The sequence below is a fragment of the Cynoglossus semilaevis genome, chromosome 1 (genome assembly GCF_000523025.1).
Source record: "Cynoglossus semilaevis isolate Cse_v1.0 chromosome 1, Cse_v1.0, whole genome shotgun sequence".
Taxonomy (NCBI): domain Eukaryota; kingdom Metazoa; phylum Chordata; class Actinopteri; order Pleuronectiformes; family Cynoglossidae; genus Cynoglossus; species Cynoglossus semilaevis.
The window spans coordinates 20,697,667-20,722,930 of NC_024307.1; the positions used below are offsets into that span (position 1 = coordinate 20,697,667).

The 25,264-nt window shown below is 39.5% G+C and overlaps 1 protein-coding gene across 6 annotated transcripts; it reads right to left on the reverse strand.

Annotated features, from left to right (window-relative positions):
* Window positions 1-74: 74 nt before the first annotated feature.
* Window positions 75-25,098, reverse strand: slc12a6 (solute carrier family 12 member 6). 6 transcript variants are annotated; one of them, XM_008318252.3, is made up of 26 exons: window positions 24,880-25,098; window positions 20,591-20,837; window positions 14,409-14,503; window positions 14,104-14,232; window positions 13,004-13,150; window positions 12,736-12,790; window positions 10,166-10,296; window positions 9,642-9,883; window positions 9,421-9,548; window positions 9,155-9,340; window positions 8,173-8,337; window positions 7,989-8,087; window positions 7,505-7,562; window positions 7,196-7,370; window positions 6,986-7,104; window positions 6,609-6,707; window positions 6,389-6,508; window positions 6,153-6,257; window positions 5,468-5,636; window positions 5,104-5,299; window positions 4,852-5,021; window positions 4,385-4,516; window positions 4,186-4,293; window positions 2,347-2,582; window positions 2,133-2,266; window positions 75-1,664 (listed from the first exon to the last, which is right to left on the reverse strand). In XM_008318252.3, exons 2-26 carry the CDS (start codon window positions 20,826-20,828, stop codon window positions 1,573-1,575), a joined length of 3,528 nt encoding a protein of 1,175 aa, XP_008316474.1. In that variant the 5' UTR covers window positions 20,829-20,837; window positions 24,880-25,098; the 3' UTR covers window positions 75-1,572. The 6 variants fall into 6 exon arrangements, with proteins under 6 accessions (XP_008316474.1, XP_008316459.1, XP_008316464.1 ...); XM_008318237.2 differs by having other exon boundaries at window positions 20,591-21,157; window positions 24,880-25,097; XM_008318242.2 differs by lacking the exon at window positions 24,880-25,098 and adding an exon at window positions 24,723-24,786 and having other exon boundaries at window positions 20,591-21,157.
* Between the last annotated feature and the right edge of the window lie 166 nt (window positions 25,099-25,264).

The following is a 25,264-nucleotide window of genomic DNA, read 5'->3' on the forward strand; positions in this document are numbered from 1 at the left end:
ACACATGGATGGAAGGGAGTTTCAGGAATACACAGTGCAGCAAATACATTTCATTTTAAAGGAAAACAGTGTCAAACAAAGCACATTAAATTGCTTTACTGAGCAAAATCACAACAAATACACACAGGTAGTCATTTTGACAGCATGCAGTGCAGGGTTTTGACTCTTCCTCCACAACCATCACTGTTTTGAAAGAAAAGGCTTGACTGTCAAACAAACACGCCAACTATTAACTTGATCAACAAAAAGACAAATTATGGCACGAAAACAGAGGAACCACCTCCGAACGCTGGTTTGACTAGTGATGTCTGTTTCTGTAAATGTGTTTTCGTAACGATAGCCCCGCCCACCTTTGTTCAGAGTAGCCCGAGTACTGAATCATGCAGCCAACATGAGCAGCGCCCGCTGCTGGTGTTAAGTGATTACATACAGATGTTCAAGTCAGGTACAGAGTAGAATTGTCTTATTACAGTGATAATTACATTGGTGCCGTATAATGTACTGAAACACATTTCTGTTTAAAAACCCTGCCTATGTGATAAAGTGTACACAAAAGTGATATCATACATGGAAAATAAGAGAAAATAATATAACAGTACTAAAATAAGTATAATTTAAACTGTAAAACATTATTACTCAATCAAATTAAGTAATGTGTGTAAATATAAAAACATACATTTAAGACTTATTCATCAGTTGGATTACTTCATGGTACTTAAGCCGCTTTAAAGCTGTATATTGTCAAATTCTCCAAGGTATTTTTTTGGTCTAATGACTCTAAAAAAATCCCAATACAATTGATAGTTATCAGATGTTATTATTTTGAAAAAAAGATTGCATTTTAAGAATGTAGTCTATTTTTGAGGCTTTGGTTTATAAATGTGATAACCTGTAGTATACAGGGCAAATAACTTGTTTTTAATTTTAAGTAGTGTAGAACCATTTTTTCAGGCAGAAATGGTTTTCCATACAAGCTAACAGTAAATCTTGATAGAACAGCAGCAGAATTCTGTTCAGTTGCATTACATATTTTTTACCTTTATGTAACTGTGGATGTAAAATGTTGAGGTTTTATACAAACACCTGTAGCTGTACTGTATTCCAGTGTTAATGCAATGTCTTGTGACATTTTCTGGCAGGCTCAAAACCACAGCGCTATTTTTGACTATTTCTAAGAGTCCAGATATTACCTTCTCAGAATTGTACTTCAAACAGAAAAGAAAACAAATAAAAAACACCTCAGGATCAGCTCACAGCAGTCGCATCTGTTTGTCAAATACATTCTGTACAAAGAAATTCCTCAAACCCTGAGTCTCGCCTGACATTTTTGTCTCTTCGAGGTCTTGATGAATGGCAATACAACGCTGTTTCTGTCTGTGAGCAACCGAGCAGACTTCCGACTTTCTCACACAGACAAGTGGAATGGAACACTGACTGTGACAGAAAAGTATTAAAAATGAAAGAAAAGGCTCTGAACGTTTGGAGGACGTGATGATGAATGATGACCTCACCACTCTTCCCTCTGTCCCCCTCCTTTCACTCACTGGTCATGTGGACCTCACTTAAGACCAATCAAGAGTAGATGGTGATGACCTCACTGCCTCCACCTCTGACCAACAGGACACGCTCCAGTCCTTCTGTCAACACCTCCAGAAACTCCATATCTGTTTGGTAAGTCAGGGCAAACGTTTTCATACTTGTGTTAGCAGCATGAGGAAGATAGCTGTTTACTACTACTAACACTGTCAATTTTATAACGTAAACTAGGTATGCTTTAAACTAAGTTTATGTTCATTTAGAACGTCTTGATCCATACATAGCTAATGTTAATTTCTCTAGCAGAGTCTTTTTAAAGGAGTGAGCCAAGAGTTTGCAAAAACATTTCTTCTCTTCATCTAAAAAAAATAGCTTTTTGATATTTGAAGAACAATAGCTAGCACTGGTTTAACTGGCCAGCATAGAATTTAGCGGGCTTATGTTTTTGGCTGCAACAGAGAGGAAGTCAGGCACGTTTTCAATTTAAGAGCAAATCAGCAAACATGTCGGAGTATTATAAATTAAGTTTGTAAATGTTAACATATGGACAAATTATGAACACTGACATTTGTGTCAAATGATCAAAAAAAGGATACAGTTCTCGTCTCCCTCTGTATTTCTGGGAGGTCCTGGCATGTTGAGGAGGACGAGTCGAGCATCGTGAGATTTGTTGACAATGACTTCATTGAGTTTGACAGCAGTGTGCATTCGTCGGACATTAGAGTGATCTCTGCAAACAGAGAAGAAGAAGTCCCAAATGAACACGTTTTTTTTAACACAAAAAACTTCTAACATTTTCATTACACTCACGGCCGGATGCTGAGCATGTCTCTGAAGCCCTCAGGCGTGGAGCAGCCCGAGTGTGTGGATCTGAATTGGGACGTCTTCTCTTTGGTCCAGGTCATCTGAACTCGACGGTGGTGATCTGAGTTGCTGGCGCCACTGCTGATTGGACGGTCTCGCTCCACACCGTCTGTGTCATCATCGTCGTCGGAGCCGATGCTAGTCAGACGCAACATTGAGTTGCGGTCCTTCACCAGCTGGGCCTAATGTGGTTTAGAAAAGTTTAGAAAAAGGTGTGCAAAAATGTTTAAATCGACATTTAGTACTTTAACCATTATCTGAAACAAATGTAAAATTTTGGGGGAGATTTTTTAACATAATTTAATTTAAAATCTGAATGAAACGTTGGAGGACTCACAATTGTATTTGTCCTGTCCTAAAGTAAAGTTTATAAAGTACTATCTTTGATAAGGCTTATTCAAATGTTTGTTTTTTTTTAAGTTAGCTTAAAGAAAGAAAATATTTCATTACATCCCAAAGTCAATCACACAGTCGTGTTGACATGACATAACTTTGTAAAATGTGTTTACCAGAAGTATTCTTTTATGATTAATCTGCAAACCAGTAACAGATAAATCCAAAACTGATTAATCGCTGCCGCTCTAGTGTGAATCACACTCTCTAACACATCACTGTTCCTCTTTTACCTTTCTGCAGCTGTTTGTGTTACCTGTGATGTTTCTGCACCCTGGGGAAAGATAAACTACAGACAATACCTAACCTGCTGATACAGAAACACGACAGACCAGTCTAATCTAGAAGACGCTCTGAAAACACTGCTACAAATGAAAACACACCGAAAAAAAAAAACCTGTGCCATTCAGAATTCAATTGAGAAAAGAGACATTCAGGTAGCAGCTTATATACTGCTGATTCCTTTGTTAAGTCTGGCTCTAAATATTAACATTGTCAAAAGAATGTAAATACAAAATGACAAAAACAAACACACTTGAATTTATTGACGGGGCAGCAGTGAATAAAGTGTGTGTCGTTTGCTGTAATGTCAAAGCTCTGATTTTTGAATGGACTTTGGTATGAGTGCAAAAAGTGGGTATACATTTACATACACGATGCCATTAGTAAGAGGCAAAAGTCTGTTTTTCTAGGTCACCCCTCTGAGCCATGTTTTCACTCAAGTTGATGGTTCTTTTCTCGTGGTTGGTCAGCAGGGGGAGCACACAGCTAAGTCTGCGTCGATGCCATGCTGAAGATTACAAACAGACATGAAGGCTTCTAACTGAATCCTTCGGATAAACAAAGATGTTTTAATATGAAATGTTAAAGCTTTCCTGTACACTGTAACGTTGTATGAAACATTACTTGGATGAGTGAATTTTTTAAAATTTTTCTGAAGGATTCAGTTGTTATGGGAATTCTGGGGTTTTCTATGTCAGCTAAAACAAAATCTAACTTGAGCTGATGCTTCACTGGTGTTGCCAGTGAACTTACATCATCAAAACTCCATCGCACCCTCTGAGGAGATCAGTGGAAATGGATAACGAATGTAAAAATGAGCAGGAAAACTCTCAGAGAAGTTATTCTAGTATGACTAATAAGTTACATTATTATCACAAATGTTTCCCCCTGTTTGGACAAGTGAATATTTCCCAATTCGTTCAACATTTTAGAGGATAAACAGGATAAAATTCTCTCTCTGCTACTGTGATATGTGACTTGTTCTATTTCACCAGTGAAATCACTCTGGTGAACAATATCAACAAATGTTCACAGATGGACAATTATTCTTAACAAACCATTTTTTTTCCTATGTTTAGTTACTGTTCAACAAAAGTGACCAGACGTTACCTCTCGTTCCCGGTCAGATTTAGAGAGTCTCATCTGTCGCAGCATCTGTGACCTCTGCTCCATCATCAGGGTCCTTTCATAGGTGTAGGCGCTGATGTCACTGTTGTGCTGTGGGAGAATAGAAGAGAAGAGAGAGCGATCAATTACAAAAACTAAACACAGATGACAGATATTTATGATTTTATCTGATCCATCCTACCATCTCAACAACTTCCACGTCAGCTTGGATACGTAGGTGATAGAGGAAAGTTGCCAGATCTTTTTTCATCTGGATGGAATTATCCTCCATCTGAGCCACGGTGAAGATTCTCATTGCACATTTACGCCACACCTGAGGAGAAGGGTCAGTAAGTAAAAGTCTGACAACGGAGTGAACGCCATCACAAGAACATGTGTAATTTTTAGCTATTATTATAATATAACTTTTTATATTACTTTTATCCTTAAGCCTCGCAAACGAACTTTGAACATTTAATAGTCTAACTTTTATATATTGTTTCACTAATTTATTTGTTGGCTGCCACTGTTTGTTTTCAGAAAATGTGTTTATTCTGGCTATTTTGTTAGATAAAGGCTATTCAGACTTTAATATGTATATTGGGATTTTTTTGCTGTTTCAAAGGTTTTATTAAGGGCTTTTTCTGTTCTAAAGCACAGACAGAGTACCTTATGTTGTCGCAGAAGGAAGGGCAGCAACATAAGCATCCCACCGTCATGGACAATCCACCATACATCAATGTACCCCTCAGTGCAAGGCTCACTGTTGCTGGGGAACAGGGAGATGTTTTTGGGCACCAGCAGAGCCAAGTGTGCTGCAGTGGTCACTCTCACAGTGTCTGTAAGAAAGGGAGGGGGCGCTGTAGCATCGTGACTCTGAAATGTTTGCTTGTCTCTTGTGCCCTGTTGTCTGAGACTCACTGATGAAGGTCTTCCAGGACTGAGGGTCTTCACTCTGCCTCCAGGCGTGAGGCCAGCCCATCACTACAGTGTTGTGTTTCATTCCTCCCAGACCACTGGACTGGATCATGTGACTGATGCCTTCACGTGGCTTCTGGGCCACGATGCATTGACAGAAGCCCTTCACACGCTCCTTATCCATCAGGTGCTTTAGAGTCTGAAAAAAAAAAAAAAAAAAGATAAGACCTTGATCCTAAACTATCTTTTAAAAAGGAAACGGCTAAAAAAAAAAAAAAAAAAAGATAAGACCTTGATCCTAAACTATCTTTTAAAAAGGTAACGGCTAAAAAAAAAAGAGAAAAAAAATAGAAAGAAATCCCTTTACCTGCTCTGCAGCCAGAGCCTCCCCGTAGCTCTGCAGGAAGTTACCACAGACGACGGTGCCCACGATGGTCAGGCCTTTTCCTGCTTTCAGCTGGCTGGCAAATGACAACAGGCGGGGAGATTTGACGTGGGCGTCCTCGTCCAGTTTTAGCAACACTAACAACTGAGGCCTGAAGACGATGAAGCAAACAAAGATGAGCAGGCTGAGGATTCACCAGAGAATTTAAAAAAACCAACACAGCTACACAGTGCAACTATTTAGGGAATGTTTTGGTGCTCTTTTAGCCATAACTCTGCTATCTATTTTAGTAATAATTTATGCAATAGTACTTCAGTACTTCAATAGTATCCAGCCAATTATTCATTTCATTTTTGGTTGACTTACGTCCTCTCTGTTATACCCTTTTATTATCATTTAGCTAATGCATCAGCAACTCATGGTTGCTTTCAGCTTTCCTTTGGTTGATGTTATTTTTTGCTCTCCTTTTTTAGTCATTTTTGAACAGCACATAAGATATTTTGGCTAAACTATAATTACTTCTGGGCTAAAGTAAGTTATATTATTGATAATTTTGATTTCTGTCAAATTGGACCATTTTCAATCTAAAATATGGCTCTAATAAAAGCTTCATTTAAGCTTTTATGTGAACTTTCACATTTGTGTCATGTTGAATCAAGACTAGTACCTCCAGTTTTTGGTGTGTGGCGGTCCCTCTTCCAACCTCAAGAGGGCGTAGCGGGCAGCACTGAGTGAGAGACCCCGGATCCCATCACCCCATTCTTTTTCTGCCCTGATCCACACAGACATTTAACATACATTTACTTCTCTGATGATGTGAGAAAACCAAGTAGAGACAACATTATGGACTTCTATTGGTGGTTTTAAAAGTTAAAGATGGGTTCCATCTCCATGGCAACATACCCGTGATACTCAATATATTTGTAGATCATGCTTGCAATCACCATGGCAACAATTGCATAGTACCAGGAGGAAATGAACATCAGTGCCAGACAGATAATCATCCCCAAAAATGACAATGTCCTGGAAATAGATGACACGGAAACAGCAAAAAACAGACGAGATGGGTTACTACATTTAAAAGAAAAGTGTATGACTGTATCTGTGTGTTTCAGTGTTGTACCAGTGGTAGTAGGAAAAACGTGGTCTCCAGTTAGGTGTCCTCAGTAGAGTCTGGAGAGCACATGCCAGGTTTACGAACAGATAACACATCAGAAAAAACCTACAAAGAGAAAAATAAAAATAAACTAAATATAACATACAACCACAACTTTTAAAAGTAAAAGTCAATCTATTGTTTAACACATGAAACATATGTAAAAAATAATGAAAGAAATAGTAACTGGTCTGCCTGCAGTCCAGATCTCTCTCCTATTAAAAGTCAGACTGGCTATGAAGCTGACCATGGTGACCACTGACTGTTGAAGTCATTCAAATAGAAGGTGTAAATCATTTATTTGTTGACCTATGGTACATTATTCAGATGCTTCAGGGCCTCACATTGTTAGTATGGGAGCCACCAGGTCCAGAGAGGCGATGAGAATCCCCAACTCAGCAATCAGGGCTGTTAGGAGCAAAGCCCAGGTGGGCTCCCCATTAGCCTTCCCATAGCCAAACACCTGCCAGAGTGAAAAAAGTCATACAAAACGATCATTAGCAGAGGATTTAGGCACAGTTTATGGAGCTTGGTGAACAGTGAGTAATGCAAACCCGCAGGAAGGGGATGATGTTGTCCTTAGCGATGGCCTGAAGGAGCCGTGGAGCTCCGGTGAGTGACTGGAGGCCGGCGCCGCACGTTGAAAAGAAGGAGCCAATGACAATCACCCAGGGAGAGGGCCACGCTAGAGTTCCGACCACAAGGTTTCCGTTTACAGAGTCGCCAAATCTGCATATGGTAAAAATATGACGGGTCATTTCAGGTTTCTTTAGTACAAGATTCTCAACTATTTCTCACTAATGTCTCCCTTTTTTCACTATAAAAGATTAATAATAATCAGAGAAAAGAGCAGATGAACTCACTTATCTCTGAGAACCACACCATCGATGCAGGCTCCAAACAGAATAACGCTGCTCAAGTCTGACGTGATCAAATCAGGAAAAACAACGACAACAACTGCAATTATCCTGTTCAGTCTGAATGTATTTAGCCTTGAGATTTATTACTGGTGATGACTTCAGCACTCATTATAATGATCAGAAAAAAACTGTTAAAAATAAAAAAGCAAAACCAATATTATCATCATTATTATGATGATAATTTTGGTTTTGCTTTTTTATTTTTAATGAAGTGCAAACATTTAACTCCTGTTGATTTTTTTAAGAATTTCTTGACAACAACTGATGCCTTTTTTTCAAATTCATAAATGTCAAAGCTTTACTAGGAGCTTTTCAATTGTTTGACAACTTCAATTGAGACTAACCCTTTACATGGACATGTTAGTATTTCATACTAGTAAATTGTGTTGATTTCCTCAACTGTTTCCCAAGTTCCAATCAAGGATACAGACGACAGATGTAGTGAGGATGGCCAGAATCGTTCCAATCGGGATTGAGCGTTGAGCGTCCTTCAAATCACCCGATCGATTTGAACCAGCCATTATTCCTGTAAGAAGGAGGAAACATCATAGACATGAGTGACCCATTCAACATTCAAACATCTGACTGATCTTGGACAAAAATATTCATACCTGTGACAGAGGGGAAGAAAATGCCCACTAGCAGCGTAAACGAGGTGGTGATGTCAGCGAACACATATGGATGGTGCGTGGATGCTGGATGTGCAAAATGGGTGGAGCTGAGGGAGCTTTTCTCCACCACGTCTCCTTTGCTGAGGTAGGAACTCCACAAGTTCTCTAAAGACACCACATTTATTTAAAATCTGGCTTAACATTTAGGCTTTACCTTTTCCATTTTCTCGTCTGCAGTAGTTTTCGGGGTAGTCATCCCTGCTGGTGGGCAATGGTATTACAACCTAAAAGACTTCTGTGTTGCTCAAAGAGACAGCAAACTCCTGATTTAATTTTTACTGATGCATTGCCCACAGATGTGCAAACCATGACCCAGTAACATTTGGCCCCACTGTGCCAAACTAATGCTATATGGTCTTGAACATCAAAAGAGCAAATTTTACAACCACATTAAAATTCAAAGAGCAACAAAAACTTTTCAACCAATAAAAAATGCTGCAGTTTATCAAGTTTTGGCTACTGTAGCCATACTACAGAATGTTCCAAAAGTGCAAAAGGCAAACACTGACTGTCATATTTACTGTGGTCTTACCTGTTATACTACATAGATTGCATACCAATCAACAGTTGAAGAGGACCGTGTCACTATGTTGTTTTGCTGTTAAAAAACAAGGTCAAATTTTAAATTGACCTTTCACTGTTCCACAGTATTTGACGATGATTAATTGTCTGCAAACAGCGCAGAATGTAAGCTGTCTGCTAAAAACACCGGTGGATTGGATGTACAACTCAGGAATGTTTTTGTTTTACAGCCTCACATTTGTTGCATTCACAAACATTACATAATGTCTCATAGGGGGCCAACGCAAGAAGGCAGAGGAGCTGCACAAAGACCAAGAGCCACAGGTTGGAGGATACTCATCGAGATTTGGAAATAAACTCTCCTCTATTTATATTAAATACAAACACACACAGAGCATACCTGAAATGATGCCACTGGCCAGACCAGGGATTCCTGTGATCTCAGTGAAATTGTTAGAGGTAAAGTATTCGTCACAGGTGGAGTTGAGCTCTAAACCCTGACAGAAATGCTTCCAAAGGAATGTGGTCTTCTCCAGCAGACCAGGAAGAAGACTGGTGTCGAAGGCTGGGACCACAGTGCTGTTTTCTGTTTAAGTAAATGAAGTAGGTCATGAAGTTGAACTCAAATAGGTCAACAGAAATCACAGATGTCTCTCTGTTACCTACCACCTACTGCAGTGACGTTGACACTGTCTCCATCTTCAGGCTCTGGTAGCTGAACCAGGAAAGTTTTCGCACACTGGTTGTCCTCAATCTCGTGCCCATTGATTGTTCTGTTTCCCAGCATGCACACACTGTGGACAGCAGTTCCTAATGTCAATCAATGTCACAACTAAGGACATCATTTGTGGTTATTAGCCTTTTTTTTTTTTTTAACAGTCACTCACGGAAACTGTGGCGGCTTGAAGGCGGAGACCAGTGCACCCACATAAATGGAAACAATGGAGACGATGACACAGGCCAGGAAAATGGATGCCAGCTTGTTGACGTACTTGACGCCAACAAAGACCAGCAAGGACATGAGGAGGAGGCAGATGGAGCCGTAAACCCGCATATTGTTCAACATGGCTGCCCCTTCGCCTTCAGGGTGGTCTGACACAAAAATGGCCGCCTTTGGTGCTATGTACATCTGGAGCAAGGAGCAATGACAATTGCAATAATTTGAAAGTGAAACCTAAATTTACAATTGAGATGGAATAAAACAAAAATTAAAAAAAACAGGATTTAATTCTGTATCACAATAGAAAGCACTTGGTGGTGCAGCTACAGTCTCAGTTATGCCAGAGGAAATTAAAAAGGATCTGAAGAGCAACAAATTAAATCTTTTCTAATTTGGAAATATCTTCGTCTTCTGTACGTTAATGAGCCAGAACAAAAATGATTTCATTAAGATGATGTTGTCAAAACCCACCAGCAAGATTTCAATGGCTCCCAGGATGTACATGGCTCCAGCAAAGGTGGTGCCCAGGTAGAAGCAGATGCCTACTGCCCCCCCGAACTCTGGACCCAGAGAGCGACTGATCATAAAGTAGGAGCCCCCCGCTGAAAGGAGGAATGGGGAGGGGTAAGGGAAAAAGAGAAAGAAATGACGAGGAAAGTAGGGATGAGGGAGTTGAATCAAGACGAGAGTGAGGAGTGTGATAAAACACATGGGAATGATGATAAGGAAGAGGAGGAGAAGATGAAGCATAAACACAGAGAGAAAAGAGGGAGAGAAAGAGATTGGATGGATGTTAGTTGGTAATAACATGATAATAGAAGGTAAAGGGAGAGAAAATGCGAGAATTCATCCTATGCTTGTAGAAATAAGCATATTATTCTACATGAAACTTAAGTTAAAAAAAAACTCTCTGGTCAAATCGTATCTGCAAATAATTCCAGAAAAGATAACTAGTCACAGACTGGGTAGAGTTGACTGCAACCTACAATCTCTGACTGTGTTGGTGGGATGTTTTAAAACAGTATGGGATATTTATTACATAAACATGCAAAGGCTACCTAAACTGAGCTGTGATGAAGCCAAAGAAGTATTTGCTGATACAATTTGAACCAGTTTATATGAAGTCGTCATACAAGAGATATATCAATTTTCACTACTGAGTAGGAGGACATAAAACTCTGTGTTTGGTTCCCAAAATGTAACCCCTTTCACACTGACCAAGTATTACTGCAAATAATACAACGGATGTCAAACAGCATGTAATACTTTGCAAATAATAGGCAATAACAAATATAATAATTATAATAAATAATAAATCCAAGGCTTACGGAAACATCCACTGACAAGCTCTACCACTCAGGTGAGTAGAGCTTGAAGCTACACTAATAGTGCTGCTGCTTGTGGACCTAAGCTTCTTATATGCTTCAGCAGGGATAAAACTGGAGATAAAAATCAAACAGTCCCATTGGTATGCAAACTGCATCAACTGCAAACAAATCATAATTTTCTAGCTATATCATGTTACATCTATATTCCTGGAGAGAGTGTTAATTCTATAAACAGCTTTTTTGTAAATGTGCCCTAAAGAGTAGCAGCAGAAATGCCGGCCCTGGTTTAAACACATCTGAGACATCAGTGATAACGAACTACAGTTTAATGATGTCAGAATACTACAGTCATATTTGGGAAGCCAAACACATTTATTATAACACTGACAGGGTTTCTGCCACCATCTGGAAGTAGATGGTCAGAGCTCGAGGTCAAACAGGTGAAATAACAACAGAGTGTAATGTGAAATGTAGGGCTGTAATCAACCAAAGAAAGTCTTGGTCCACTGAAGCTGTGAAATTTCGACTTGAACTCAGCTTCACGGCCGACTAACGAATAGACTATTAACTTAAAACTTTTACTCTTAATCACAAAAGGCGAGTCCGCTTTAAAAAAAAAACAAACATATATTAAACAAACCAGATCAGGAGCTCATTCACAAAATAACTTGAAAATTAAAGGATTTTATAGAGGAGGCTTAACATCCAGCTGGGTGTAGCTCAGGGGTGCTGCTGTTGTTGCAGGGTGGGGGGCGGGGGGTGCCTGCAGTTATAAAACTTTTTTTGTAAAATGCTGCCACACAGTCGACGTCTTTGGTAGAGGAGGACTGACGTTAAATGAAACGCTCAAAATGAAATCTGCAAACCACCGGACCTAGACTTCCTAGAACCATATACAAATCTTCTGTGGGTTGGGCTAATCCAAAATAGTAAAAACAAGGGGGGCGTTCTGAAAGCAGAATGTTCTGCTCTGAAAACACCCTATTAGAACTTGGTACTTTTCTCTAGATGAAATTAACACGCACACCTAAAAAAAAAAAAAAAATGTTTGGTCGACCTAGAGCGTATGGACCAATAAACCGACCAGTCGACTGGGAGATTACAGCCCTAGTGAAATGTTAGACATTGGTTCTCTATGTTACCTACCCATAGCTCTGAAGTATCACAGTGTTGCATGCTAATGTGATAATATTGTGACTACAGTCAGACTAGCAGAGGCGTAACAGGTAAAGCCAATGGTGGCTAAATATTCTGAGAGGGCTTTATTTGAATATGTGTACAGAGGAAGAGGGTGAGGACAGAGAGAGGAGGAGAAGGAAAAGATGAAACAAGTTAGAAAAAAAAAACACATTATCATCACTGCCACCGCTGGAAGAAGAAGAGAAAAACAACCTGAAAACTTAAACAAAAAATTACAGAGCTCACTCAGAACCATGGAAAACATAAATAAAACAAAACAGCAGTGTACTGCTAATGTGAACACATGAAAACAAATATCTTTGATTCAAGTAAAGACTAAGGTTAATCTGACCACTCACACTACAGTATTTGGAAACAATGCAAGTAAAAAAAAAAAGATGCTTAGATAAAGAGATGTAATACTTCCCACAAGATGGAGAACAAATTACCCAGCTCTTGTGGAGTATGTATCAGCCTTAAGACAAAAGCAGATCCAGGAATGGAAAAAATAAATGGACAGAGGTGCAGACCTACCTGGTACAACTCCATTGGTAGCGATTGCACTCATTGATATTGCAGTCAGCATTGTCTGAAAAGTAAAGAGACATTTCTTTTACACTGGTAAAGAATTTTAGAAGATATATTTTAAGACAGTTCTGAGGATCATGAAGCTAAAACTTGTTTCGCTCTCTCACAGCAGAATCAGCTTCACATGTGGCTCTCTGTGTTCATTTAGTAGCTGTGCCATTATCTTCTTTTCCTGCACACTAACCTGCTGCATTTACAGGATAAAAACACTCACACAGCAGCAGCAGATGAAGACAATAACGAGGGCCTGCAGAATCCCGGCCATGCCCACCACCCAGGTCAGACGCAGGAACAGGATGACGCCGAAGATGTTCTGCAGACACGGTAAGTAGACGCCCATGAACGTCCCCATCTGTGGAGACTGCAAGAAATGAAAACAGTCCGTGTTAAAATTTCAACAAAAACATAAACTACTTTTTAATGTTTCAAATAATAGATTTAGATATGGCAGGGATTCTCAAGGTATGGTGCGTGAGCTTCCACTAGGAGGTGCATTAGGTAAAAAATGTGGTGGTGGTCTAGAATGTTTTTTAAGACGGGTAAATAGACATTTCCTTTGTAAAATTTAGAATCAAAAGCTGACATTTTAAGGAAATGCAGGCCAAAATCAAATTTAAAATAATTTTACCATGCTACACACAATGTGTGTTGTGCCCCCTGGGGGGACCCACTCTTCACTGTATTAAGGAATACAGGCTGTTAACCACATTATGATGTCACATGATGCACCAGACTCACGTTAAGGCTTATCCAGGCCATTAAAGAGGAGTAAGAAAAAGTTGAACTTTAACTTTTCCTCTTGTGACCTTTTGGTAAATGACTCAACCACACAGACAGAATCCCTTATCTCACAGTCACTGTCTTATCAGCCTGGGTTGCTGTTACAGGTCAGGTTCACATCCTATTGTACTTTCACTTCAAACTGCTGAGCTAACAAGTCAAGAATTTGTCCTCACATATGTTATCCTCTGTTAGAAATCTCTATTTTTCTTAAGCAATTGTTTACTCTGTTGTGATTGTTATCATCATATGTTTGGGAACTGCTGTCATGAGTAATACTTCATTTTTAAATCTTACTACATTACAATACAAATGCATTCTACATCTGTCAATAACAGCAGAGGACTTTCTCCACCTTTTTGTTTTTATACTTTAATATTGCTTTAATTTGTTGTTTTCAAGTATCAAGGGTCTAACACTTGTAAATGTGGGCAATGCATTCAGAACTTAATGTATTTCATTTCAGCAGATTTAACCAGACCATTTACTCTGCCTCCTCCCAGTATTTATTAAAAATAATCAAGTCTTGTTTACCTTGCCAGGTTTCTTCTTCTCACCAATGCTCTCAGCCTCCTCATGCTCCTTGGCCCCCTGTGTCAGGTTGGTGTAATTGGCCAGGCGACTGAGCAGGGAGGACACCTTTGGCCGAGTGTCCATCTCCTCCTGAAGAATGAACACAAAGACGAAGAGTAACGTGGAGGTAGTTACTGCTGGAAAGGTTTACACTTTACTGACATTTTAGTCCAAATATATTTGTAAAATATTATAACAGCTGGTGTCATGGACAACGACTATTTTAATGCAGCAACATGTAAAATTATGAGGACAATGTTTCAAACCTCAAATAAAGCCAAGTTTCTGTCGTAGAAATCATCATCATCCACCCCATGACTGTTGTTGATGTACACACTGGAGATTTTGGAGTTCCCATCACCTGGACACAGACAAAGGCAACATAAGACACACGTGAAGAAACCAGAAAGAAAAGATTTTGCCTTTAACATGTTTCCGTGTGTTTATTTGAGACCATTTAAGGTGATGACAAACTACAGCAGCTTCTCCTGGATCTGTCATTTTTCAAATACCTTCAGCCTGATGCTTGCACAGTAGGTCAAAGGTCACCTGCAATAGTCAGTGTCGACACATGTGGTTAAGACCCAGTTTTTGTGTTGGTATGCATTTTGACAACTGCTACAGCTGGTGACACTGAACTGGGCAAGAGAAAGGGTAAAAGCCCATGTGGTACTACAAGTACCAGCAACTTCTGTGTTTGCTTTTCTTTACGGGCAATATTACCCAAGGCCAAAACTACATGATCAGAAAACTACAAATTTTTTTAAATCCTTTAAGTCATGAGATCCACTGGTATGAGGAATTTTTAAAATACTAGTAAAGAAAAAAAGAGTAGGAATTAATGCTTGACTTGAATACATTTGACATGTACCATAGAGTACTAGCAGCACTCCTTATCCTACCACTACAGACAGGATAAAAAAACATCAGCAGCATGTGGTTGAAGGGTGTTAACTTCCCATCACAGTCGGTCTAAAGTGCAACTGGCATGTCATCAATTTGCTAGTTCATTTTGTTGACCACTGCGGTCTAAAGTGCAACTGGCATGTCATCAGTTTGCTAGTTCATTTTAGTTTGTTTGGTGGGAATAAGATGAATCACTGACCATTCAGAACAATTTGCAAGTTTCTTCCCATATAAATAAAGACGTTTTAGTGTAAATATAGATACACATCAGTGTGTGCAAGCAAGATAGAGCAGTTCACACATTCAAACACAACAGAGACTACGGTCTCTGTGGTGTTTGATCGTTGAACCGGTTCAGTCACTACTTCCTGTTTGCTCTGATTGTCGCTGCTCTGACAGAGTGAACTGGTTCCTGAGAGATCATGCTGAAACCATGTGAAATTGGTCACCCTGTGTTTCCCTTTTTGTTTTTATCATAAGGAAATAAATACTACAATAAATGTGCAGTGAAACACATTTATTTTTAAGAATTTCCAGAAACTTGGATCTGAGGCAAATGAGATTGTACCCTTAGGTCACGCTTCTTATGAAATTGTCTTGGGGCTCTGTGCTTTCCGCTGCTGATGGAAACTAGTAATGTAGGTGTGTATGTTGATTTGTTATGTTGTATGTTCATACTTAGTCTTTACTTTTAGACAAACGCTCCTGGTGACCTGTTTTCACTGATTGGGTGATATTGGTATTCTTGTTATGTCATAAAAATAGATGTGACTTCAGAGTTCTTCTCATGTGTCTTTTGACGCAAAGCCATTGCTCAGCATTTGGTCAGCTATGGACTTCCTTTAGCAATATAAAGATCTCTGTCCTTCCATCAACTGTTCTTCAACATTCTAGAATGTTCTTAACATTTATGTCATCTTCATTTTCCATTCATCCTGACAAGTGAAGTTCTTCTACTCCTTTTGGTTTTAATGGCGATCGGCCATTTTTTGCTTTTCTGTAGTAATTGTCTTTGTATTTTTTTTTTTACAGAGGGAGCTTCAGTGTTTCGTTCAGATCTATCTCTACAAGGACTCTAGTCAAAGGCTTGTCTTCATTCCAGAAGGTCCAAAGATACAAAGTGCAACTTTTTACCAAAATTGAGGGCAGTCAGGGAAGGGTGGTGAAGAATCCAGAAATAAAAGATGACATATATATCAATAATAAAACCTCAAAGCCAAGTTCATATTGTGATGTCATAAAAAGAGATTCATATCAGCAAAGAACATGTTCACATTTACTGGGAACACTTTGGGCAAGTTCCCACACAAAAGGAAGCAAGTGTTCGATTTCATGCTTGTTTCAAGAATGAGGTGAAATGTCCTCCACATTAGTCCCAGGGGACAGACTCACCTCTGGTACCTCATGCTATTTGGTGCAGTCTTTTCTGGGGGAGGGCAGTTTTGGTAAGGTTGCAAAATGCAAAAGGATGGACAACATGAAGACCATAGCCATCAAAATGATGAATCGCAGCTTGTATGTCAACCATTCAAACGCAGAGGTGGCTGCTCTGATGAAAATCAAATCATTTGACCCTGACAAATGTAATATTGTGCGGTGGTACGGGGCGTTCACAGACAGAGGACAGATATGCCTGGAATTTGAGCACCTGGATAAGAATCTGTCAGACTTCATGATGGAAAGGTATCCCCAGCCTTTTTTGCTGGTAGAAATCCGTCCCATCGTTCAGCAAATTGCTAATGCACTCAGTCACTTAAAGGCGGCTGGGATCATTCACGCAGACCTCAAGTTAGAGAATGTGATGCTGGTCGACCATGTAAGGGAACCATTTAAAGTAAAACTTATCGACTTCGGCCTCGCTTTTGAGGTGTCAGCTGCCACACTTGGCTCACACGTCCAGACCCGTCCATATCGGTCTCCGGAGATCATTTTGGGCCTGCCATTTACTGAAGCCATAGACATGTGGTCTTTGGGCTGCATAGCTGCAACAATGTACCTTGGCACTCTATTCTACCCTTGTATGAGTGAATACGACATGTTGAGATTTATTGTGGAGACTCAAGGTCAGCCACCGGACAACATGCTCAATGCTGGGTTTAAAAGCACTTTGTATTTCCAGAAAGTTAACTCTGCCAAATCTGCCTGGAAACTCAAGGCACCGAGGCAGGTCTACAATGAGCTGGGTATTCAGGCAATGGAGACCAGGACACTTAAATTCAAATCTCTTGATGACCTCCTATATACGTGGTGCTTCTGGGCAGAAAATGATACAGCTAAAGTTGCAGAGATGAATGATAGAAGTGCATTTGTGGACATGCTAAAAGGAATGCTCCACCTAGAGGCTACCAAAAGGATAACACCCCAGGCAGTGCTAGAACATCCCTTCATCAGCATGCAGCACATTGCCGGCTTGTACCACCACAGTAACCATGTCAAACTAAGTTTCCATATAATGAGCCAAGTCTCTGACAGTGGGAAAGGTGCCTCAGGGCCACCACAGGTGTCACCATCCAGCACCACAACCATCGAACAGGACAGTGTTCTTCACAACATGGTAAAGCCCCAAAGATCCCACTCACGTCATTTTGTGAAGTTCCATGATGATGGAACGCACATATTGGGGAAAAGGAAAAGAATAGATACTGAAGATGTGCACAAAAAAAGAGCTTGCTGTTCAGACAACAACAACTGTAAGGTCTGGAAGAAAACTGCAGATTCATCCAATTCCATTCCAGTAGGGGGTAAAAGAAAGCTAGAGCATGATCAGGAGGACCTCAATGAAACTGGAAAGTCACACCATGAAAGGAAAAAAGCTAGACAAGACAATGTAGAAAAATCAACCAGATGCAATTGCGATTTACTTAACTATTTCCATGACCAATCTGGTAAAAGGTCTGAAGACAACCAATGGAGGGTCCGAGGAAATCTTGAAGACCTGCCTACCTCTAGGAGTAAATGTTGTAACCATAGCTGCGTTTCACTGGCAAGGAAGCGGAAACATTGTCAAAACTCAGACGACAAGCTGCATCAAGAGACCAAGCAGGCAAAACTATGTAGTCCTGACAGATCTAAAAACAATTTAATTCACACTGGAGGTCATCCACAGGAAGTTAGGCTGAGTGATGAAAACAGAAAGGTCCATAGGACGTCTGCAGACCTGTCCACCCCTAGCTACAGGAGTCAGAACAACAGTCATGTTTCATTAGGGTTCAAGAGGAGACTAGACAATGGTCAAAATGATGATGAACATGACAAGTCACTTCAAGAGTGGAAGAGGTTCAAAGAATGCTTTGAGGAAAGATTCTCCGGAAGCAAGCACCATCAACAACCCAAACCTGAGAGGAGCAGGCCAGCTAAGGAGCACTAAGCGTGTCACAATTTTTCCTTTGGACAGCACCGTAACTCGGACTCAGTCACATGAGGTATAAAACCAAAGGAAATAAGGAATGGGAGAGTGGGATGTCTGCCTTTTGGCATCATTAGAGGTGTATATCCTAATCATAGTCTGTGATTTGACTAGCCTGAATCCAGTGCAGTGAGTTATGTCAGGTGTAAAGAGGCAGAAAGTAACAGAACTCTGCAGAGCAGATTCAAACCCCCAACTGTAATGATAGCATTTCTAAAACCCTACAATCAGCTAGGCAATACAGTCCTGCAGGATCAGGCATCAGTATGATAGTACAGTATCTTCTGGTATCAAAGAATAGCCCAAGTATTGGTTTGGGAGATAGTAGGGTTGCACAATAAATGGAAAATGTACTGTAATTGATAAACCAGTGAAATCATGGATCCTGTACTTTTAGCCAAGGCTGTTTGAATTGGTTGCTTCATGTCTAGTTTTATTTTTTCGTCCAATATATGCAACAACTTCAGTTGTATATAAATAGCTAATTTGCTTAGTTTCCTTATTTACTACTTTTTAATTATTACATTTCTTTAAATGTAAATTTATATTTTTTTATAGCGGAAGAACATTTAAAAGGCTAGATTTTTAGAGTGAACAGGCAAATTAATTAAATTATGCAATATTTTTAATAACTGGACTCAATATGGCATATATTCCATTTGTTATGCAACCCTGGCAGGATTTTTCATGTATCATGTAGCAAAACTAATTCGTAGCCTAATTAAAGAGATTTTGTTCAACACATCTGTCTGTGTGGCTAAATTATAAATACATCTTGTAAGAGGTTTCTTTAGTGATCTGATGACAGAAGCTCAACATTTTGACAAAAGCAAATAATCAACCTAATGGTTACAGTTTGTGAAAGAAGCCCTGGGTCATCATTCTCACTCAACATCGCTGTTGTCAGAAGTACAAAACTCTAAAAAATGTATTAAAATAAAATAAGTGTGTAAAAACACACAAGTGCGCCTTTACTCCAGTACATACAACTATATATGGGCTTAAACAGAGCGCAACTTTTTAGATATAAAATTTTTTAGATTGTATTTTTGCTGCATTTCTGCATTCCATCAGTAGCACCCAGAGTGGGTGATGAATCAAAAATGTTTTAATCAGCTTGGCTACACAATCACAACACCCTGATTGTAGCTCAGTTGGATTAAGTGGCTCCGTTTCTATTTCTGGAAGCTTATTAAACAACATGGGGCATCCTCGCAGTAATGCTGCACTGGCTTTGTGGATCAGATAAAGCTACTAGAGTAACACTGTTTCACAGTTATAACTCTCACACTGAGCCTCTGAATCAGTAAGGCTATTCTTAACATCCTGTGGAAAGCGTAGATGTACTGCTCTCCACATGACAACTGCACAGTCGTGACAATCAGGGGACAATGATAAAGTGTCTCTTCTCTGGCTTCCTGTGGATTCCAACACATTTCTGAGTCAGACAGGACTTTAGAAGGTGAACCAGTGCACTTGTCTAAGCTGAATGCATGTGAAAAGTGTCTGTGTATTAACAGTTAGTAGTAAACTGAACAGCAGGAACTGAGGGATGGGTTTTCTATAGAATCCAAAACAAAATGTTTTTTAATCAATATGTTCTAAATCAGTATATATCGACTTGTGTCTCTTGTATGGTCTGCAATACTACCCACTTTTGAAACCACTTCAAGCACTTCAATTGGAGTATAGCAGTTTATGGGATAGCAGATTTATATGACTGGCCATCTTCCAATAAATTCCACGTCGATTGAAAATAGCAGGCTTTTTATAGCCTCCATCCTTCAAAAACATTCAATTTATAGTCCCAAAGGAAACAAACTAAACTGATAATAATTTCAATAAATAAAAGCCAATTGCTAGAATTAGTTGGCAATTATTTACATCCTAATTGAGTCTAGTGTTTGTGCATTTACTCTACTCTTACTTACTGACATCTTAAACCTGAATATTATTTCTCAGCCTTAGCCTCTCACAACAGACAAGTTACTGTCTTCGTTCCGAATAAACTGACAGATTATGTGAAGGATTAAAACACAATACAGTGATACAGTATGCTGTTATGCAGACAAGTGTGATAAACAGTGATTTTGTCAGCCATAAAAAGTAAATACATCCTTTGAGGTGTGTTCTCACCTTGATCCATGTTGCTGTGGTCTGGCGTTTCGCTCCCTCCTCCTCCTCCTCCTCCTGTAGCAGTGGTGGTCGTCAGGCCTCCTGACGCCTCACTGAGGGGGTCACTGCGATTGACACTCTCTCTAGAGCCAAAACGCACCTGGGGGCCAGAGCGGGAGCTGAGATCCGGCGATGTGTCGGACAGCCCTGGGAGGTCCTCCGCCTTGGTGGGTGTCACTGTGAAGCGCACTGATGCCATGGTCTCACACTTAGAAAGGTAATATGGGAGAGATAAGGGGTTGTAGGAAAAGGCAGATCGCAGGGGCAGAAAGTAGCTAGCTCCTCAACAATGGCTTAAGTTGAATGTGGGCTAGGCTTTTTTCCATTTGATGCTGAGGTGATGGTTGTCTCGACAGTTGGTCCATTCAGAGCAGGAGACCTCCATTGAAGCTAACGTGTTGACAGCCAACAGGCATGTGAAGATAAATGTCTTCTAAACCAAAATGTCTCTGTAATTCTCAGCCCCTACTGAAGACACAAGGACTTAAGTGACAAAAATGTCTTTTGAAGAAATTTCACCTACGCTGGCTAATAACAGCAGCAGAGGCCACAGTAGAGGCATGACAGGAAAAGAAGAAGAAGGGTGGGACAGGAAGAGGGGGGGGGAAACAGAAGTTAGACATGCTTGTGTTTACCAAAGTTTTCTTAACAAATGCAGATAGAAAGAACAAAGGAAAATAAAACATCCTAACTATACATAATACTATTATATTAAAAGTAGAACCACAACAAGAAAATGTACAGGCCACCATAGTTCCCTGGCTTGCATGACAATCTGCATTCCCACTGTGTAGTGTTCAACCAACAGGCTCTAATCAGGCTCATAGTACTTTCATAAACACTGCATCACAACAACAAATTACATTTTATCTATAAAAATGTTATTTTTAATGTATAAAAAATGATCACCAATGTATTCCTTATTCTACCAAGCCCTGCAGCCTCTGCTGCAGCTCAGTAAACAGCTGCTGACTTTTGTCTTAAACCCTCAAACATACTTCATGGGGAAAACAACAGAGACAGGCTCTAACATGTCTGTAAACACAATAAAATGTCAACACAAATGTGGTGAATGGTTTGCAGTGTGGCTTTTCACCATCCCACAAAATGACAGTACCCTAAGCTGAAGGAGGTGTCGAACAATGACACAGCGTGACTGACACAGTGTTGGCCTGTTAGTTGTGTGAAGTCAGTGCTGGACACAACCCACTCCAACGTCTTGGGAAAAAAAAGTGAGAGGGCAGCTGATTGCAGCTGAATCTTTGCTTGGTTCAGAATTTAATTATTAAAAGAAGGGCAGTTCAAACCGGTTGTACTGGTGACTCGCTGCTGCCTGTTCTCTCATTCTCTGCATGCAGGGGCACGGTACACGTTCTTGTTTTTACAAACTGGACTGCATTGCACACTTTGGACCCATCTCCACCAGATCCATTTGAACTATAAGTGCCAAGTTCAATATCTGGTGTTAAGAAAAGGCACTAGAAGTGCCTCCTATACTCTAATTTACAGATCTGTCATGGTATCTGCATATACAGAGCCTGTTCATACTTTCAACGTAACATGTCAGCAGAGATTTGCTATTATTTTCCCAGTCTAATGTTTGTTGGAGGATGTGAAGTTAACATGTAGCAAATGTCATAACATATTAACATTGGATTGCAAGTAACAACACTCATTCTACAGTTGATAAATATTGGGATGATTTTTTTTCCTGTTAGCTGACTCTGGCATATTAATTGCAGTAACCCAAAATCCTGGATTTGTCCACAAAAGGAATAAATAAATAGCTTATAGCAAATGGTGGTGGAAGAGTTTTTTCATTTTAGCTATAATTGAACCTTCTAAATTTTAACATGTGTTGAATTATTTCGCAGTTATATATCAACTGTTTAAAAAATAAAAATAAAATAAATTTGTACTATTATGATCCATATTTAGGAAATTGTTGTGTTAGCAGCAGATATGCTGTTAACAGGCTGCTGCTAGCAAGCGCCAAGAATGTGGTTCCTCTGGGAATCGAACCCAGGACTCTCTGCTCTCTGCTTCCGAGGCATGCGTGGTAAGAGAGAGGTGCTAAGAGGTAGAGTTGTCATAATTTCTCGTCTGGATTATAGCATAAGATCTGAAATAGGTCAATCAGAAGAAATCAGTTGACGTGTGAAAGTGACACTGACCTGACTTTTCACAATTGACTTCAAATGTGTCAAAAATTGACCTGACTTTTCACAATTGACTTCAAGTGTGTCAAAAATGCAGAAGATCCAGAAAGCTGGGGGACATTTACATTTGGTCTTAAAGGAACAGTTTACAAAAAAAAATGCAAAAAGTGAATGACTGAAAACCGCCCACCAGACATCATTAGTCTAGACAAACAAATTCAAAAATAACAACAAAAATAATTTACTTTGGTTGATTTCATCATATTTGTTTTTTACTGCAGACTTTTGCTTTTTTGGTCTAATTACTTGAAGAATACAGCTGTCACAAGACAGGTTATAAAACATCAGACTTTCACTCCCAGTATTTTTTAAAGCACATAATTCATATTGTTATTATCATGGTAGACAATTAGTTTTCTCCAAGCAGTTTCTGCTTATATAAGCTGTTATGGTGCATTTGAAAAACTTATCAGACCTTCCACGAAGAGCAGGACACAAAAATCAGGAATGTGTAGCCTTATCAGGCATAAACACTGTTGAAATCGACAAAGAATTTAGTAGCTTAGACTTGTCAACAAGCTGTTTTAAATCTGGACTCATTTTAACAATCAAACGGCATAAAGACTATATCTATTTAATGAATTGTAACAGTTAATATAAATATATAACTGCTGACTGCAACACATTAAAAAATGTTGAGACATCAGGTTTGCTATCACTTTCTTCAAAATACGTTTTTTAATAATTTAGGAGGCACTTTTTTGCTATATAGAACAGAATGTCCAAAAATGATGTCCAATTCTCCTCCTCTGATCTGATATACAGACATTATAAGTAGTCCAGCACAGACGGTTCTAATTTTTTTTTTTTTTAAGAAAATGTGACCTTGCATTGTTAAAAGTTATAACTGGCTTTCGTTTTTTTCTTACAATGACGTGTGAGTGTTTAGATGCTGCGTGGGGAGCCTGTTCTCTCGAAACTTTTATCCTACTTCAAGTTCCACAACATTTTAAACAATAATTGTTGACAATGTCATTGCTTAACAGTTTTACCGAAAATTCACGAAGTGGTAAGAATTTAGTGATTTGATGTATATCCTCTCTGCTCCAGCTAGTTCTTTCTATATTGTTCTCAATTTTTATTCCAAATTTTCAAACACGTTCTGTAAAATTGCAGTGAATATCCAAGAACGTTCCTTACACATCTTTGTTAGAGTATTTTTGCAGGCATCATTATTTAATTTTTTCGCATTTTAAAAACATAAAAACATAAAATCAGTAATACTTACATACAACATTATACCCTGATGGCAATAATGTCAGTAAAAACAAATTGGCTGATGCTTTCTTGCTAGCTTCCACTCACTTCCCATTCTAGCGTTCCACATTAGTTCTGGCTTAAACCGGTTAAACAGTCTCATACGGTTATTACGAATGCAGCACAAACATCACTGGTATTGCTGTACATTTCGTCAGACGTGGTTTAAATATGATTTTAAACTATTTTAATCAAACAACAGGACTGCTGTACCTTGATGAAACTGACAGCGGCGAAGACGCGTTAAACACCGCGTATAAAAGCAGCAGTGACGCGGGGCAGTTTTGGGGAGACACAAACGGTTACATATGCTTTTTTCGTAAAAGTGTGTCGTTTACATTTTAAAAGAAGACTATTAATGCAATTGGGAAGACGTATAATCGTGAAACATCACTTCCCCTGACAGGTGCAGCACGTTTGAAATTGGGGATGAAGGGGCGGAGGATGTGTCGGATGTTGGCTGGCCGGTTTCGCCCCAGTGCTAACTCTAACTAGCCACGCCGCTCAGCCAAGCTGTCAACTCCGCGGATTACCACACAAAGCCCGCTCAAAACACGCACACGCGTGAACGCACGTAACAATTCTTAAAAAAAAAAAAAAAAGACACAAGCTCTTACCTTGCTAACATTTCCCTTTACAACCGGTTTCCTCGGTCCTGCTGTTTTCACTTACATCTGGAGACGGGGGTCCCCACAAAACCCCCCCAAAAAACCCCCCCCCGGGGAAACCCCGTAAAAATTTTTAAAAAAAAAAAAAAAAGACACAAGCTCTTACCTTGCTAACATTTCCCTTTACAACCGGTTTCCTCGGTCCTGCTGTTTTCACTTACATCTGGAGAGATTTGGCTCCACTCCCAGCAGGGTTTTCTCAGCACATTTCCCAGTGAGTGTATCCAAGAACAGAGCCGACACAAAAACATAAGCGCGCACTTAACTTGTCCTACTCAGCTTGCTGTAGGCCTAATTTAGGAGCATGCGCAATGACATGTCTCTTCTATGCCAGGAGGGAAATGTAGTACAGACTTTATCCGTATAAATTAAAATGCTGTACTTTATGCGATGGTTTTGAAAGTCTTCAAATATTTTTACAACAATGTAAGAAAGTGAAAACTTCAGGATTTTAGCGGTATATAACAACACTAATCTCAACTAGACGAACC